We start from the raw sequence: 18,783 nt of genomic DNA, 5'->3' as shown, positions 1-18,783 counted from the left end.
ACTTCATGTAGGGCATTAATCATTCTCTCCTTAGCTGCTGGAACTATACATCAATTCTAGTCCCATCTGTAGAAGCACTAAGCAATACTCCTTGTGGGTTTTTTTTCCATCAAAACTTTTTATTCAGAAGAAGTGTGTCCATTCAGAAGAATGCTGCTGCTTCCCACTCAGCTCCCTGCCTATTTACTGGTGTAATTCACAAAACATTTCTACCACTCAATGGGTTGCCTACACTTCCCAACGTACATCAATTAATACCTTGATGTACATTGTATTTTTGGGGACTTGCATCTCCTCAGCTTTCTGTGAGTCAGTTTTTCCCAAATTATTATCCTGGCCATTACTACACTACCAGATGAATCATAATAGCACAGAGCAGTAACACTGGAAGATGAGTACAGCTAATTACTGAAAATAAAATCACAGCTTCAAAGATTGTTCCACACACAATATTTATATACTCTTCCTTATTACACCTCGAGCAAGTAAATATATATCTATTTATTAAATATCTAAGTATAGCTTGCAGACTAATCATGGTCTCATATAATTTCTGGTGCCCCAAAGAACTATCAGAACACCAAAGAAGAAAAACATGGACATACACAGAAATAGCTCAAGGCAGTATCACCAGAGAACTCTAAAACAAGCATTTCCATGATATTTTGTGCAGTACAAAATATGGTCTAAAAGCATGAAAAGCTAAGCTTCTTTGAAAAATGAAGAAACAAGAACAATGGTTTTAGATGCAAGTTTAAAAAAAATCAAGTATCTAAACACATAATTGAAACCCAAGTTGCTGAGTTATGGAAACGCATTATGAAATTAGATTCTTCTCCCTTCACATCTCTTATTTGAGTGCTGAATGCAAAGTATGTACCATTATATGAAATTAAGTTAGGCAGCTTTTTTGTTTTTTACCATTTCAATACATAACTTGGAATGCAACCAATGAAATAGCACAATTTATCTCTAAAAATAAGACCAGAGAGTTTAGTGGCTCTTGATTATGTTTTCCTTACAAGGAGCCTTTGCAGAAAAGTACATGTTTCAGTTCAGAACAACGATAATTAGTGCCTGTGGGAATAAAGCAAACTAATTTTTCCACAGCAACATAATTTCCTGTAACTTTAATTTTTGCATGATGATACTCCAGTAGTTGCTCAGATACAACATTTTACTGTCTACAGTATTATCAGATTTTAAACAATTAGCTCTTTTCAATTTAATCCCCCCATTTTAAAAAAGTTTTACTCATTTGTTAAAAAAAAACCACCTTTATACGAAGAAAGAGAATATATCAATAAACTCCACATACTTTTAAGGATGTTTACGGACTAGAGTTGGACCAAGGGTTGGACTCGATGATCTCTGAGGTCTTTTCCAACCCAGTCGATTCTGTGATTCTGTGATTCTGTGAATTCCTCTAACTTCGGATTAAATTATTTAAAACGACAAAAGCAAACAGATGCAACTTGTACGTGCACCTGGCGTACAGGCTGTCCTCTTCTCTATATTGCAAAGGAACTCATTTTCAGAACTCCAGGCATCCATCTCCACTGACTAGGAAGTCACATTTAATCTGCATAAAAGGGGGAATAACCAAATCACTTAAATACAGACATAAGAGCTGACAGTGGTTTGCAGAGAGGCAGGACTACAGAGGCTGCGCTCCAGCGTCGCAGAGCACACTTAATGGACACACAGTTCAGATGCAGAGGAAACTACGCTTTTCGTTACAGCCCTTGAACAGTTGTTCTTCATTCAGGAACAGTTAAGAAACAGTATTTTAGTGGAAATGTAGCTGTAGGAAAGACAGCAAACGCAACCAAATTTTAAAGAACAGACGTGCATCCTTTCCTACTGAAATGAAAAATGAATGCCATGCTATTTTTCAATTTTTAATATTAAATACTTCAAAAGAAGCTTCTAAAAAACCCCAATACTCGAGTTTAGAGAAAAAAAATAGACCTCTTTGTAGACTTCTCAGCCAGCAGTATTATATCTTTCCCAAAATAAATCCTGGAGTTCAAAGAATTAGACCAAGAAAATAATTAGACCAAGAAAAGCACTGATGCAATGATGAGTTGAATGGACATCATGTCATTCACTCAGGCAGCTCCAGAAGCCAAAACAGAGTCAATCCGTATGGCGAAGTTATGCACATATTGGTATTTACAACATCCTTATTCCCTGACTTCAAGGCTCTAGAAATACAGTAGTGGTGTTGCGAAGTGTTGTAAATCAATGAAACCAAACAAACCTCACAAATCCTACACGGCTAGTCATGTACCAGTCTTTTTGTAGCCCTGCTGAGGAAATTTCCACCATTTTCAGATGGAAATTAGAAATTACTATTACATAATTTCATAAACAACAAAAAACCAAACCAGATTATTTTGATTAAGTAACAAAACCAGTTTTTTATTTTATTTTGTTTTAAAAGAAAGCACAAAACTGGCAGATCAGCTGTTCTTACTGCTTCGTAGCCATGAATCTGAATTTTTACTTGAATATTTTAAGTGTTGTCCTACCAGCACACAGGTGTTTATATTTTTCATTTTTAGAGAGAGGTGGTACGTAAAGTTGATCTCCAAATAAATAAAGTATAGCAAAAAAATGCTGTTCAATGGCACAAAACTAAGTATTAATAAAACCGTTCAAGAAATGTATTTGAGAACCATTCTTCAAAAGTGGCCATACATTCCATACTATATTTATCCTTGCTTCAGAATGAGCCATTTCATACTGTATTAATTTGAACATAGCATTACAAATGCTTTCCATTTAGAAATGTTTTATTCTCAGTTCAGCACTGTACTTTTTCATCATTACATTTAACGGTTAATTTCAATATCTACTTTAATGCACAAAGAACAATCAAAGCACAGCATTCAATAATCAAATATTTCTTCATCTGAGTATCAAAACCACAGACATGTTGGTGAAACTTTACCAGGAATATTACAAAAGGACTGCAAAGCAGTTTGGACTTACCTAATGACCACAATGCTATTTATCCCCTCACAAAAATAAAACAGCTTTGGTAAATAGAAAGCAAAAATTCCCCAACCACAAGCCATATTTTTGTGTTGTCATTTCATAGTGACATTACTGTGACTTCTTAGAAACCTGGGGATAAAATGGAGAATGAATTGGTCTTATCATGGTGTGGCCGCCAGAAAACACCAAAAAACAATTCATCCCCTGACTTGTCCATTAACATTTGGAGTTTATTTTCTTCTAGCTTCATCAATTAGATGGATTCCTTTGCCAAAACTAATAGGAGCCAATCTTTCACAGAAAACAGTTCAAAAGACAAATATGCCTAAATTAGTCCAATCTACTGACCGCACTACAAAGCAAAAATCCTCAAGTTCAATTGTTAATCTATACATTAATTTTTCACTCCATGTAAAACTAGAAGTGCTGCATCAAGTCACTAGCAGCATGTAGATTCAAGTAATTCAAACTACTATATGGCCAATTAAAGAGCATCACTGATCTAAAGGAAACACGCTGAGCATTCCTCCTTCAATAGAATGACTAGCAGGTTCCTATGAAGGACAGGAAAGAGTCACAATAAGTAATTTGGTTTTGCCAAGTGAGTTTACCATAGTCCTCTCACCCCACCATTCTTTTTTTGGGGGAAAGGGAGGAGGGACAGATGCAAGCGGAAAAATGGAGGAACAGGTGGGCTGAAGACTTTATTTGATATCAAAAGCACATTAGTTCAATGCTAAGACCGCTTTAGATATGTTGCAGGTGAGCACACACACACATACACACCACTTCCTCTGCCTTACAGCCTTAAAGAAATACATCAAGTAATCCAATTATTTATAGAGAGGTTTTAAAATATATGTTAATTACCATGATCATAATGAGTTGTCCCTAGTGTTCATTCTTTTGCTTTTAGTTTAGGGAAAAAAAGTAAGCCTAACTGAAGTTTAAATTATATGTTATGCTTTACAGATTTTTTTAAGTCTTGACTTTTCAATATTTAGCACTGTATCCTGAGCAGATCCTAATTTTTACTGAATAGCAGAAGATCCTGCAGGGTTCATTTCAGGCTGCAGGCATTTGATACTGAACTGACCTCACAGTATTTACATTCCCCTTAGGAAAATTTGGCATGCAGTCCAACTGGGGAAGATCATGTCTAACACTACTTGAGCTACCACAGCTAGAAGCAGGCTGAATAACAGTGCAAAGAGAAGGGTGAATGATAAGGGCACACATACAGATATAAAATAAAAAGGAAGAAGAGAAAGAGAAGGTCAAACAGCAGAAGAAAAGGAGAATTGAAGAGACAAGATCTGCAGACAGTTGTTTTTCTGATATAAGACAGTCCCTGTTTTCTTTTTTTTCAAACGAGTACTGCAGACAGTAAAAAACAAATTACTTCAAGGAAAATAAACTAATCATGTTACTTGAAATATTTGTCTCTGCTCAAAACAAATTAACATCTGCCAACTACAGCTATGTGTGCATTGTATCTGATTTCTTCTTGTCGTTGCCATACCTATGTCAAATTTGGACAGGAGAAAAACCCAAAAACGTAAAACTCCCCCGATTAGCTCCACTTTTGACCATACCCACTACAATTATAGTAGACGCCCCTGTTGAATCCAGCAGTTAAATCAAATCCAAAATGTATTCGCCTCCATTCATTACAATTTTTCTTACTGCTGCAAATAAATTAGATAGGAATACAAGAGCCAGTCAGCAAATCCCTCTCTCATTTTTCCTAGAAGTGCTCATCCCATCTTCAAACAAGTGAAAAATTATATTTGTTCTTTACAGATTCACTCTGCCAGCTCCATAATCTCCTATGCACCAGGCCTGCTGACATTGTGCAAAATTCAAAGGTTCCGAACCAATTGCAGATTGATTTCTTCACCTCCTTGAAAAATGAAATTAAAACCTCAAGTTCCTATAATTTCTTTGAAACACCTATTTCCAATTGCACAAGGCAATTTTTAAACACAGTAATAAAATAACTGAAATGCAAGAGTTCTCACACGAGTTAATGTTGATTGCAATACCTGTCTAAAGTGACAGTACCTTCAACCCTCATTAAAGCTTAGAAGTTTCTGTTTGCTTTAATTACTTACAAATAAAACCACTGAAAGTCAAAAAGAAAAAGCAACTCCACCACTGAACAACAACGACTGCAAAAAACCCTCTCCCCTTCCTATTTAAAACCAGGTTGCTGATAATTCCAACTCCTCAGTCTGCTATAGGCAGCACAAGTTGAAATCACGGAGGGCTGTGAAACACAACCAGCCCCACTTACAAGCCAACAGGACATCACCACTTTCATCAACAGATGATCATCTACTTCTGTCTCGCTTCACAAAGTTCTTCTCCATCCACAAAATCACAAGATTTTCATGTAACTTACATACTTGAGCTGAAAAATGTTTTGAAGCAGCAGGCGCACAAACAAAAGACTATAATGAAGGGGATAAAGCGCTGGCATGTGAATTGACTGCTGAATTTGATAGCACTTTTTGTTGTTTTAAACCGCAAAGTGAGCAATCGGAGGCAACAGAAATCCCGAATTTCTTGTTAGACAGGTTTGGCACTCTCACCTGAAGCTGAACAAAAACCACAATAGCATGAGCTCTATTCTGAAGTGTATTGCAAAATCTCTTTCGTGTTTAGCTTAGGATATAAGATTAAAGAGCACTTCAGGAAAACGTTTAGATTTTTTCTGATGTCTAGAAATCTTTTTATATTTTGAAAGTGAAGTAAAAAGCAAAATGCAAATGTTTCACGCAAGAAATTTGGAAAGGGGGAGGTCCCTGAAAGAGGCATAAAGAACAATATATCATACATATTATACACATCTGCATATATATATTTTAAAGTAAAATCCCACTACTGGCAGTGAGAGGGCCAAAAAGGATACTGTTTCATGTACATTTACACAGAAGTGACTTTATCCATAATACCAGGTGTTTAAACAATTGCAAGACATCACCTTTTTGCTGTTTACTGTGTTCTATGCATTGCACTCAGCTAGAAAAACACACAGATTTAATGTTTTGTTGCCAGTTTAGCTGCTTTTAAGAAAAAAAGTTTTCTGAAGCAGTATTTGTGGCAGGAGAAGTTTTAACCTGGGAAAGTTTTAGATTCCATTTCCAAAAAAACGAAACAAAACAGAACACTTTAGTAACTGAATTACCAGACAGACAAGAGCTGCAGAAAAAGAAATACAATGCTTAGTACAAAATGATATAAAAGTCAAACCACCATTTCCAGCAGCGTTACCACAATTCGTACTCTGCTTCTTTCTAGTCTCATCTCCACATCACTTCAGGGAAGGTTTATTAAGCGTCCTTGCTGACTGTCAGGTCACTTCTATCTGAAGTTGAGTAAAAGGAGGGACATAAGGAGGAGACAAAGTGTATGGCAGAGATCAGAACATACCATGTCTCAAGGTTCTTCAGCCTGGTGTAGTCCCTAGGTGAGCTTGTATAAATAGATAAGAAACCCTACATCAGTATTGTAAACTGATCACCAACTACAGACAGATGCCCCAAGACTCCCAGCAACAAGTATAAGAATTTAGGCTTCCAAACTTTACAAATTCATTGTCTAACTATTTTAATATTAATACCTTCTGCTTGATCAAGGATAACTTCAGTGACATACACTTATAAAATTCACTATATAAGAGACATTCTTCACAGGTGTTCAATTTGGCCAACTAAAGTTTTATTGCTTCAAATGTCAAATGCTTTTAAATCTACAGATACAATAAAGACGATGGATCAATTAGTAAAAGCTAAAATTTTGTTAACTAAAAAAAAAAAAATATAGTAATGGAAATGTTAATGTTAACAAAGCACAAAACTAGTTCTTTAAGTATTTGTTTCTGCTAAACATGATTTGTAATAGATTCTGGAAGAGAGAGGTAAAAAGAAAAGCAGCAGCTAATTTTAAAGGATAAGTTGCTTGGCAATACAGCTTTCCTTACAAATAACTGCTCTTACTAAGTCACTGTAGAGAAAGCCATGAAGACTTAAGTTTCTAAAGCCTCCTAAATATGCAAGTGTTTTTTAATTGTTTATATAAAGCTCTATGACCATCACAGGGCACATAGGCATTCAAAATGCTGTCTGAAAGCCTTTTTTTCCACTTCACAGTCTTCAAACTACCATTCAACTCGAATTTTTAGAGAACCAGAGCAGAAAGATGCAACTTCACAACCATTTAAGCAGACCTCCATGTCCTACTCAGTACTGTGAAGATTCTTTACCAAAGCCTATGCTATCAAGTTCCCATCCCCAAACTTCTATGTCTGAAGGTGGCCACTGATGCAACTTCTTCCCTGCCAACATCACTGTGAGCGAACACCTTCCCTTCTACCAAATGCAAGACCAAGTAAAGCGAACAGAGAGACATGCTATCTTCCACATTCCAAAGAAAGAACACAAGGGAAGGAGGAGAGAGAAGGGAAAAGTGTTTAAATTTAGGCATTTACTTACTGAAACACAGAAAAAACACAGATACAGGCACCACACTGGCAGAAATGCAGTCAGGGCTGCGGAGCTTTGCTTCCAGCAAGTGTTTGCCTCAAGCTTTACAGGAGTTTTCTCCCTCTCTCGCAAGCACACAGAAGCATACTGAAGATTGCTCTGAACTGCCAACCAGAGTGTATCTCAGGTTTAATGAAAGTGCAATTCATTATAATAAGGCCCAGTGTAACATAAACATATGCAGGAAAAACTGGCTTAGCACAGCACCACAACAGACGCTGGTTTTGATCCTGCACAACAAAACACTTGCAGACCACAGAAGTGCATGCAATTCCTTTAAGTAAAAGCAAAACATCATGTGCACCAGGACTTGCAAAAGTTCTACCACATAGTAGCTACATCAGTTAGACTTTTCTGTTGGAAAAGTTCGAAGTCTCTCCATGCCAGTTCAGGTGGTTTTGGAAGTGCCCCTCAGTTCAGGTACTGCAGGAGTTGGGTACTGAGGCAGAGAAGAGAAAAAGAACCCATGCAGCACCCTGACACAACAGGAAGAGGAAATACTGGTACAGGTCCCAGAATAATTCTTCCAGTGAACATCGGTTCAGTTTCCTTTTTTTCTTTTTTTTTTCTTTTCTTTTTTTTTTTTTTACAAAGTCAAGAGGGGTTGAGAAAAAAAAGCAGCATCACTATTTATAAAATCATGCAGCAGCCACCTACATAAAAGCTTATGATTGATCAGAATTTCCTTTGTTTTGCATGACCCTTCACACATTGTAGGTAGTGAAAATGAAAGACCACAGAAGAATTCACTTTACAGTAATAACATCATAAAGTATATATTCGTTTTACCTGCTATTATTAATCCCATCAGCAATTAAGGCCAAAGTTAGGGAAGAAATATTACCTCTTCCAAAACCAAGGATCCAAAAGTGGGTAAGTTAATTCACTAATTTATTAACAGATGTCAAAAACTTGAATGTCTTCAATGTCTTTCTCACGGATTTCAACATTTCATGTAAGAACTTATATATAGAATTTTTTTTTGTATTTTAAAATAATTATCCATTAATTCTTTTAAGTGTTTAAAAACTTGGTAATGATACAACAAAAAATAAAAATCACTAAGTTCGCTCATGGTTCCAAGTCTATCTTAGTAAAACTAAAGCACTCAAGGTATTACCCAATTTAGAAACAGACTGCAGGAAAGAGACAGCTCAAAATATCAACCACAGACGTCACAGTCAAAAAGAGACTTCAGATGCACATTAATTCCTAACATTCGCATTTGATATTCTACCTCCCAGGCTAACTTTGAAACAGGTTCATAAGCCAGGGGTAATAGGCCCTGCCAGACCTGCACACGAGTCAGACAACATGTTTGCACAGGGTGAACTTTTGCCACCCTTCCCTCTGGGAGAAATTCCAGCAAGTTCGCTCCTAGGAAATCAGCTCCCACCCCTACTCCTTGTGCTGACTTCCCACTGGCACCGCTCCTTTCTGCCCAGTTTAGTCTCCACTCCTCCCTCTTCGGCAGCTACTGCCACCTTTTAGCCTTCTCCTTCAGTGCACCACCACCTCCATCCTCTTCCCACCACATCCTCCCCTGTAAGTGGCTTTTTGGATGCAGTCCCACTGCTCCTCCTCTGACCCACACCCTTTTCTTCCTGTGTCTAGAGTCCTTCCACCTCCACATACAGCTTCAGCATTGCAGTATTTTTGGTTCTTGAAATATTTCAGTGGAATAAAGAAGTACGTGTTAAAATAGATAATAAATGTACAGGCATTCCTAAAAAGTTCTCCTTTTCTGAACAGCTTTTTGCTTACTACAAAGGTAAAAGGCATAGGTTAGTTTGTTGAAATGTTATGTCCCAGTTCATCCATCTAGCTGTATGCCACAATTTGACCTGGCGGTCTTCCCACGTAAGAATGCACCAAATGAAGGCCAAGAACAACCTTTAATCTTTCCTTTATTTTAGTAAAATAAAAGTTAGAGGTAGTAGGAAAACAACTAAATTTCTGGTAGGAATGCTGTGATTCTTAGTGTTAGAGGAAAACAGTCTGATCTGTTCTTATTTTTTTTTCAAATTCCATTTTTCCTTTCAAGAAAGGGCTTCTCTGCAAATATGACAAGTTGTTCTTTTTCTGAAGAAAGTCTCAGCTGAAGGGTAGAGGATCTTTAAAATGCACATAAAAGACAAAGGTTCAAACAAAAGCTGAATTCTCAATGAGCACGGGTTTATTTTAGCAAACAACAGAAACTCAAGGCTGAAAAAGATCTTATCCCTTTTAATCACTTAATAGATTTTTCTTACCTTCCCAATTTTCAAGCTACTTGTCTACAATAAGCAAGCCTGCATTGATAAAATTCACTATAAAAGCATACAAAACCTCTATTTGATGCAACAGTGAACACAGCTCAGCTTTGGCCTGGGTTTGCCAATGCCTCGCTTCAGCAAGCAACAGGCAAAAAATTGTTCTGATAAATACAGCAAAAGGTAAACTTCAACACAAAATTCTTAAAATAAAACTTTAACTCTCTTAATTCTTTACATTTTAAAGAACTTTGTCAGTGAGCTGCCCAAAAAGCATTGGTCATACAGCGGAGTTAAAAAATATCAAATTTTAACATGAGACCAGTTTACCTAAGAGTACTTCTGTAGAAGGCGAATGAGTTAAACTGATGCAAAATTCCCCAAATTTCATCCTTGGACTGATTTTTAAAACAACTTTATTTGTTAAATTAATAAGCTAAATAATATAAACCTAGTTTAAAAAAATCAATACAAAAATCCTAACATATGTTCAGAACTACTGAAATTAAAAAGGAAAAAAAGGCGAGAAAAGTAAGCACATGCCTGAGCTTAGACAGTCACACGGTTTTAACCAGCAATAAGCCTTTCTTAAACACATGCATATGAATAAACACACATACATATACATGGAGAAAGACACGTTTATGTAGTTTTATAGCTCTCAAAACCAGCACCTTGGTGCCCAACAACTACATGGTCACCACAAGGTACTAAAAACATCAAGCTGAAAATTCTCATTCTTTATTGACAAGTATCATACTGGGATCGTCACATGGGTTCATTTCCTTACGCACTTATAAATAATGTAAGGAACTTAAGCTTCCCATAATACTATCCATCTTAAATCTGTTTTGGGTATAAGGCCCTTAACTTTTCAGTGCTCAGTGAGTGCTCAACACGATAAGCATAAATAAAATAACCAGTCCAGTGAAGTATTCTGAGCAGCACACTGTGGCATCATTTTCCCATATCTTGTTTTACTTCATAGGACAGAAGATTCAATAGTTAACTGATAATAAACTAATTATTAAAGGTTATATTTGAATGTGTCGATTCTACCATCATCCAGCCCCATACTCCAGGTAGAAGTTTAGTTACTGTATAAATAAAGGACTACACTCAAACAAAGCATTATTTCAGAAAAGTGATGAGGAAGGGCTATTTGTGCACATTTCTAACATTAAGTAAACAAAACCAGACTTTCTTGGTCTCAAATACACAAAACACTTAAACAACGTAACTACATCTCATGAGAACATATACAAAATGTTACGGCATGGTGTATTTTTTACTCCAAATAACAACCACCACCTTCTGCCATTTGCATTTAGCATTTACAAGGGATAGGGAGGATGTGGGGGAAGGATTCTGTCATTACCAAGTATTAGAATTCTTCTACCAATCCAAAAAAAACTGCAAAAAAGGTCAAAGTCCTTGCTAGCATCACCTTACTAATACAACCCCATTAAAAACAAACAAACAAACAAACAAACAAACAAAAACAACAAAAACCACATTATGCAATGGAAACAACTCCATATATATCCCTGTTACAGAACATATTTCCTTTTTAAAGCTAGAATAAATTCAATGCCATGGGAAAAAAAAAAAAGTGTGTAAAATAATCACTGTTTGGTATTTACTTATTCTGAAAACGAATGTACACATCCCAAGAAAAATACAGTGCCCTTTAAAAATAATCACATTTCAATACAGGCTGTATCCTGAGTCATTTGTTTGAAACACCAGTCCAAGGAATGCTAAGATTCAGCTGACGATTATCTCCTCAACATTATTCCAATTTGATTATACAGTGTTTACTACATCAAAGCCAGAAAAAGCACAGTAATAGATTCAGTGACACACCCACTTGGAACAGTGAAGACCTATTATTAAAAAAACATAAGAGTAATTTTCAAAAGGTTTTTATTTTCAAACACAGTCTAGTGTAAGATCTTGCCATAAAGCAAGGTTGTTTAATATTTTTATTCAACCCACATATTTGAAGTTGTGCCTCAGAAGTTAGGTGAAATTATTTATGTGATCAGGAAACCTGATTATCCTTCTTGTCTAACTCTGTTATTGGACACACTACAGAAATCCAACAGCCAAGTTTCACATGGCTGAATGCATCAACAGCCTGCCATTAACATTCATTCCCTTGTCACTTTGTCACTCACGGCAGAACATAAAACAACATATTTCTTTCAGACCTGACCATGAACAAGACTGTAACATATTCAGTTTTAACATAGGTTTATTATGCTGTAATCAACATAATAAACATTCATATTTAGGGAATCTGCACACTCAAATGAGGTTACATTTAGAAATCCATACGTCGGGGTGCCTGTACATCACAAGGTCACAGCAACCTGTGATGCTTCCCACTCGTGCAAGAGCATCACAGTAGTTTAGACTCAGACAACTAGAATCATTATAATCAACACATCATCCAGCGTCACCCTGCGGAGGATCACAAGATAGCGATTATAATGTTGTCATGCTGTCTACGTTAGCTCTCACATCTTCTCTAGCACCAGCAGGGCTGGATGCTAAACAGCTTTGAAAGGAGAAGCTATCATTGCGCAGAAGTTTAAATTCAGTCTGAGAGGCAACACAAGAAACAGGTATTTAACTAAGGATGCCAAACTGGTCATACCACGTGAATGTTTCAGCAGGCTGGACGGCACTACCCTGCTATCCTCCTACATCTAGCAAATCACAGAGAAGTGCTGTTTGTGCAACATGTTTTCAAAGATGCAGCACAACTTTTAAATACAAACAGAGTTATTTAGTGTCTGCTATCAGCAAAACAATCAGCTCGATGTGCATCCTAACAGTTATGATAACACCTTGAACAGAAGATCTTACAAGGACAGAAGTATACAACCAACCTACCACTTGGTAAGTTTGTGCATAAGCACATCAGTCACTTTACAACAGCTGTCCACACTTTTTTATTTTAAGAAAACTCAAGTTCCTATTTTCCAGTTACTATAGTTAACACATTGTTCATAGGTTTATTCTATGAGAACAAGTTCTATATAAAAACATAGAATAATTTCTTGTAATATTATATACAGAGACAAACCCAGCTTTCTTTAACTTTTACTCATCTTCATTTAACAATCTGAACAGAACACCAAAGGTGAACTCCTTAGTACATTCCTGTCAGTTGCTTTACAACACAGGTGTCATGAAAATTACAAGAAAGCCAAATAGAACAGTAAAACAAATATGTCACCTCTTAACAAGAATACCCTTTAGATAGAGCCTGGCACTAGTTCTGAACACATTTTCAGAGCATTAAACTTCAGTATATTCTTTAAAATTTTGTTTAGGATCAAATCAAACATGTTCATATATAAAATAAACCACACAGAACATACGTTAACACCCATCTCACAATGTCTACAATGCAACTTAGAGTAGTTACCTTTTGCTCAACACTAAGACTCAGAAAAAGCTACCTGCTGCCTATAGCCTCTATCACTATTAGTAACCTTCACTCATACAAGGTATTCCACTGATGACACTCTTCATTTAAAGATGGCAAACCAAACACACAGTTGAGTGAGCAAAATCTCCTGAATGAATCTAGAAAAGCCTGAGAATTTTTAAATAACGGAAAAAAAAGCATATTAACCAGCCAAAAATACATAGGTGCCACTTCAACATTGCCCACATAAGGACAGTCTGACTATATGGAGAAGAAAGGCTTCTAAGAAGTCTGTACAGATCTGATCAACACAGCTTCTGGGCTACTACATAAAAGCTCTATTTCCACACCTCTCATTCAAAAGGACTGTACAGGAAGTCCACCACAGTGGACACTCCTCAAAACGTACTAAAATCTGAACAAAAAAAAAGAAAATCAATGCGAGAATCAGAAATGGGAGGTATACAAAGACAACAACCACATTAAACCTTCAGAGTGGCTTTAAATAATGTAATTACTAAAGAATAGGGCTGAATCAAGACTCTTCTTCAAGTGACAAAGATCTTGCCTTTCTGAAAGCATTTCTGGCATGACAGTGTATACACACAAGTGTCAAACAAACAGAAAAACTCAAGGTATTCTCAACTCGCAAGGACATTTGTTGCTAAGTGGTCACACTCACAGCAGAAATTTCATTTTAATCTGAATCCTTAAGAAGTTTTCATTGAAAGTACTCACACAAAAACTCAATAAATTGTTTTAGCTGTGCAGAATTCAGTAAACAAAGGACTACATCCAGTACAGCAAGCTCGAGTACTCCTTTTAGGTATTATAGCATAACATTTCAATTCCATTTGGTAAACATTCTAGATTACAGCAACATTTAGACAAACAAATTGAAAATTATAGTATTGTGACAGATAAAACAATCAACTTACTTTACATAATATCTTGCACCTTCAAAAGTATAAGCTTCTTCCCAACCTGTGGGTAAGTCTGGAAAACAAGTAGTAAAACAATCCAATTAACTTTTGAAATTATGCTGGCCATACTGGTCTACTCCCTAAACTGAGTTAAAATACTGTGTGTCTGATTCCACATACTGAAAGCTTTAGTCCTAGAAACAAATATTTTAGAACCGACTCGCAATACTGTCTCAGTTTAAATTCTGTAATCCAAGAGAAGCTACATGCATGAAAATTTGATTTATATTTCCCATTATCAAATAATAACAATCAGGGTTTAAGTCTGCTCTTATTTAACAATGTTCCCTCCTTTGACCAGTAACTAGAACTTGCAGTCATCACTAGATCTTTCTGCCTTCATCTTCAGTAGCATCAAATTACCTGACAGGCAGAGATCTAAACAAAAATCAACTTACTGAGTTGCATTACATGCAAGTCACAAGCATCTTAACAGGCATGATATCAACTACACCACAGAGCATTAGCATCACATTAGCATAATTCCACCACTGTTGTGACTAACAAGTGTTCCTGCAGTGTTTACAGTTCTATTCAATTTTACATGAAAATAATTTTCAGTGCAAATCTAGTGGAGGAAGTGGGTACATTTTTCCTTCTCTGTTATGACTCTTAAGAGTCAGGTGCCCGCATATTTAAAAGAAAAAAGAAGCGCACTTCCACTAATGGTCAGTTTTTTACAAGTAACAGCTTCCTGGTGTAATGGAAGCTCTGAAGATATTGGGCAACTTCATGCAACTCTAGATACATAACTACCCTGTTTAAGTTTGACCCAGTTAACAAAACCAATAGTTGATATGTAGGACTCGCTCACTGAATTAAAAAAGCAAGAATGCATTTCCTAATTAAAATCAAAAATATTTAGTGTGGGTCATGTGATTTTTTCCCCCACAGTTTACTTATTTGCTCTGGCTGACTTTTTACTTCACTCCTGTCTTCCCTAGAACAAAAATCAAGGTGTCTTTCGATAACAGCACAGGGCAAAGTACAGCCAACAGCAAGTCCCTCTAGCAGGAGTATTCATGGCTGCTGTAAGAACTTCACAAAACCCACCATTCTAGTGCTGAATATCTCAAGGAATAAAAAGCACTTCAGTTCATAATGGAAAAGAAAGCTTTCCTCCCATGTAGTAAATACCTCACAGCATTATTTAATAAGGAGCTTTATAATAATATACACTTCCAAAAGAAGTGTCATTAATGCAAAAAATGTTTCTTAAGATAATACATGTTTTTAACATATTTTGACTAGGTTCTCAAAGTATGGTCAGGGCAAAACAAGATATGAACCCCAGAATAAATCTGTTTGATTCTATCTCTGTGAGGAGATATTAATTAACGTACACACGAATGAGGAAAACTAAAGAAAAAGGTTTGTTTTACAGATACGTCAGCATCTGATTGACAAATTATGGTCAGTATATCCAAGGTCATGCCTCACTCTTGTGTTCAGAAACAAGTTTAATATACCTGATAATAACTCTGCTATTCTACATGTAATACTCCAGATACTCAAAAGCAAACTTCATTTCCTTTTAGAAGGCGCTTAATAGCAGAAACAAATGCGACACATAGAAAATTCCTTAGAAATCACCATCAGTCAACAGAGACACTAGTAATAGTTTTAAAAAAGAATGAATCCTCAGCTAATGCTACTGTCCAACAAGCAAAGCACTTCACATACATCTGCCCCCATGCATATTGCTGTAGATAAAGGCCAGTTCCTCAATTAATTGGAGTACTGAAAGTGGGAAAAATGGGAGCCTAATAACAATCACTAGTTCTATTTCCTGGCATTAAACAACTTCTTACAAACAGCCCTTCATTGCAGATCAGACTGCAGAGTTCTAATAGCCAGAAACCTGTGCTTTTTAAACTATTCCCGAGACAAAAGAGGCTGCCCACAGTTTTCTAAAAGGCCATTTCTAATTTCTTAATGCATAAGTATTAACCAAACATAAAAAGCAAATAATCTGATGTAGTCCAATTCACTTGCAGATTTTCCTGCGATTATCCAAGTGATTACATACATAAAAACAACTGCACTTATTACTACACTCCACCACCTCCCAGTGGCATATGTAGCCTGTGTGCAATACCAGCAGTCAGAGTTTGGCTCTGGGTCTCCAGAGTGTCTGCTGTAAATCCTCCTCCTCCAGCACCTCCTGCTGCTACTTCTCCAGAGTGGAACAAACAGCACTACCGAAGACGACCGATTCCGCCCTCCTCCCTCCAAGTTATTCCTAATGTTTCAGTCCCTTTTCCTCCTACCTATTCCACCTCTCTCAGTCACTTAGAAACCACCCACACTCTCAGCCTAGATGGAAGCGAAGGGAGGAAAAGGGTTTCTAGGTGACTACTATTATATTTAATGCAATCAGCCTCAACAATTCTAGGATACCTATCGTGGTTATATCTAGGTACTGCTGGAAACAGAAATAAGATGAGTGGTTTAATGCTAAACTGAGAAAGGATGCTGTGCAGGTGAATAACTGGGGTAGCCTGTATGAAGCACGAGAAGAATAAGGCAGTCTCTAATGGTAACTATATAATATTATAGGGGTGATACAAGGCAAACAGAAAGCAAGCAGAGAAATTACACAGATACGGAGGGAAAACCGGAGTGCAAAAGGAAGAGTTTTAAGAAAAAGATGAGGAGCACTCTGATGGCAAGCTGGGCACGCCAGGCTGCACTGTAGTGTCATCCTGCTGGAGCTGGGGACAAACAACTGCGAGAAGTGAGGGGAGCGCAGAGAGCGCGGCGTGAGGAGTTGTCTCGGGTGGCCGCGGCGACACCGAGGCGGTTTCCAGGCTCGGGCGGCTTGGGGGCGACAGGGCGAAGCCAGAGGCGCTGCCCGCCCCGGCGAGGGGAGAAGGGGCCCCGGGGCCGAGCCCGCCCGGGTGCTGGGGCGGGCAAGGGGTGGCGGGAGCCCAGGGGGCGGCCGCGGGAGCCGCGGGGCGACGGGCTCGACGAGACCCCGGGGAGCCGAGGAGGGCGGCGCTCGCCGGGCGGGGGCGGCTGTGCCGGGGAAGGGCTGGGGGCCCCGGCCGCCCCCGGCGGGGCTCCTACCTGCGCTGCGACGGTGCCCGGTGATCACGGCCTCTCCGGTGAGCGGGTGCAGCCAGGTCGTGCTCTTCGCCTCCTCGCTGCGGGGACGGACACACGGACCGAGTCAGGCAGGCGCAGCCCCGGCCGCCCCCTCCGCACGCCCCTCCCGGCCCCCCCGCCCGCTCAGCTCAGCCCAGCCCCGCTCCCCTCCTCGCCGGCCCCCCGCTCACTTGATGAAGAAGACGCGGCCGCCCTGGCTGATCCCGTAACTCCAGCTGCCGGGCAGCGCCCGCAGCCGCTCCACGCTCAGCTCCGCCGGGGCCGCCATGGCCGAGCCGCCGCTACCAGCGCAGCCGGGGAGAAGCCGAGGGGAGCGGGGAGGGAGCAGGGGGGGGGGGCGGCGCGTTCACGAGCGAGCGCGTCCCCGCCGCCGCCAACACCTTGGGGAGGGGGAGGGCGCAGCGCGAAGGGGAGGGGGCGCAGCGGCGCGCCCCGCCCCTCCCCTCCTCTCCAGGGCCCGCCCCTCCCGCCGCGGGGGCGCGCACGGCGCCCTGGCTGTCTGCCGGCGGGGGCGCGCAGCCCGCCCCCGCCACGGCCGTTAGGGCGGGGCGGGGGCGGGCGGCGGGTTCCGGTGGGCGGGGGCGCGGCGGGCGACCCGCGCTTTGGGACGGAGTCCCGTGGGGCGCTTCCCTAACCGGGCACGGCCTGGGTAGCGCCGGAGAGCGCGGCGCTGAGGGAAGCAGTGCCCGAGCGGCGAGGAGGGCTGCCCCGCAGCGCGGGTGTGCGGAGGCCCCGGCTGGCGACGGGGGGAGGAGGCCTCGCCCGGACGGCGCGGGCGGCACAGCCCGGTGGGGCTGCGAGGAGCGCGGGAACTGAGGGGGCTCCGAGCCGCAGGGGCTGAGCTGAGCCGCGTACAAGCGGTTTCATCTCGGCGGGGACGAGTCCCGCGTTGCTTGAGGTTTCTCCGTCACCTCCCACCCCGGGGAAGCACTGACCGCCCCGCGCGTCCCAGTGGGTTAAAACTCCAAGCGTGAGGCACCACCTCTGGTAATCTCTCGTCGGGTCTTTAAAGCGGCGCATTCCTACAGGAAATTAACTTTCGTCGAATTGCTTCAAGGGGTGTGCACGCACTTCTCGTACCCTCAACTTGAAGCTTTTTAAAAAATTTCTCATGCGAAGGTGCAGTCTTCTGAAGCGCAGGAGTAAAGAGATGCCGTCTTATTATTATTTATTTTTTTTTCTTTTTTCACGTAAACAACCCTGTCTGAGCCCTCCGCCGGTCCTCCAAAAGGGTTCTACAATATGACATGCATACATGTTTTCAGTGTTTAGGGAGTAGTAGGTAGTAATTCAGTTAAAGGCATGTCTGCAAAAATAAGTGTGTGTGTATTTTTATTCACGTGAATAGTTATGTTGCATGTGTGTTTATACAGAACTATGCACACCTTTGATTCAAGTTATAAACGACAAAAGTAAATTATTGAAACTGTGTTGTGGCCATGATACCT

The 18,783-nt window shown here is 39.8% G+C and overlaps 1 protein-coding gene across 29 annotated transcripts in view; it reads right to left on the bottom strand.

Annotated features, from left to right (window-relative positions):
- Positions 1-17,758, bottom strand: part of PLEKHA5 (pleckstrin homology domain containing A5) — a 177,000-nt gene extending 159,242 nt beyond the window's left edge. For 4 of the 29 annotated variants that reach the window (XM_065030536.1, XM_065030532.1, XM_065030526.1 and 1 more), the window contains exons 1-3: positions 17,506-17,718; positions 17,297-17,373; positions 14,183-14,240 (exon numbers count right to left, since the gene is read on the bottom strand). In XM_065030536.1, coding sequence (XP_064886608.1) covers positions 14,183-14,240; positions 17,297-17,373; positions 17,506-17,603 — 233 coding nt within the window. In that variant the 5' untranslated portion in view covers positions 17,604-17,718. Of the gene's footprint in view, positions 1-7,499; positions 9,665-12,041; positions 12,269-14,182; positions 14,241-17,296; positions 17,374-17,505 lie in introns of those variants that run through there. The other 25 variants (XM_065030523.1, XM_065030515.1, XM_065030508.1 and 22 more) reach the window with 13 other exon arrangements.
- Positions 17,759-18,783: the final 1,025 nt, after the last annotated feature.

This window comes from Columba livia, chromosome 1 (genome assembly GCF_036013475.1).
Source record: "Columba livia isolate bColLiv1 breed racing homer chromosome 1, bColLiv1.pat.W.v2, whole genome shotgun sequence".
NCBI classification, from domain to species: Eukaryota; Metazoa; Chordata; class Aves; order Columbiformes; family Columbidae; genus Columba; species Columba livia.
The sequence above is the reverse complement of the archived record's forward strand: the minus strand, read 5'-3'. Positions and strand labels throughout refer to the sequence as shown.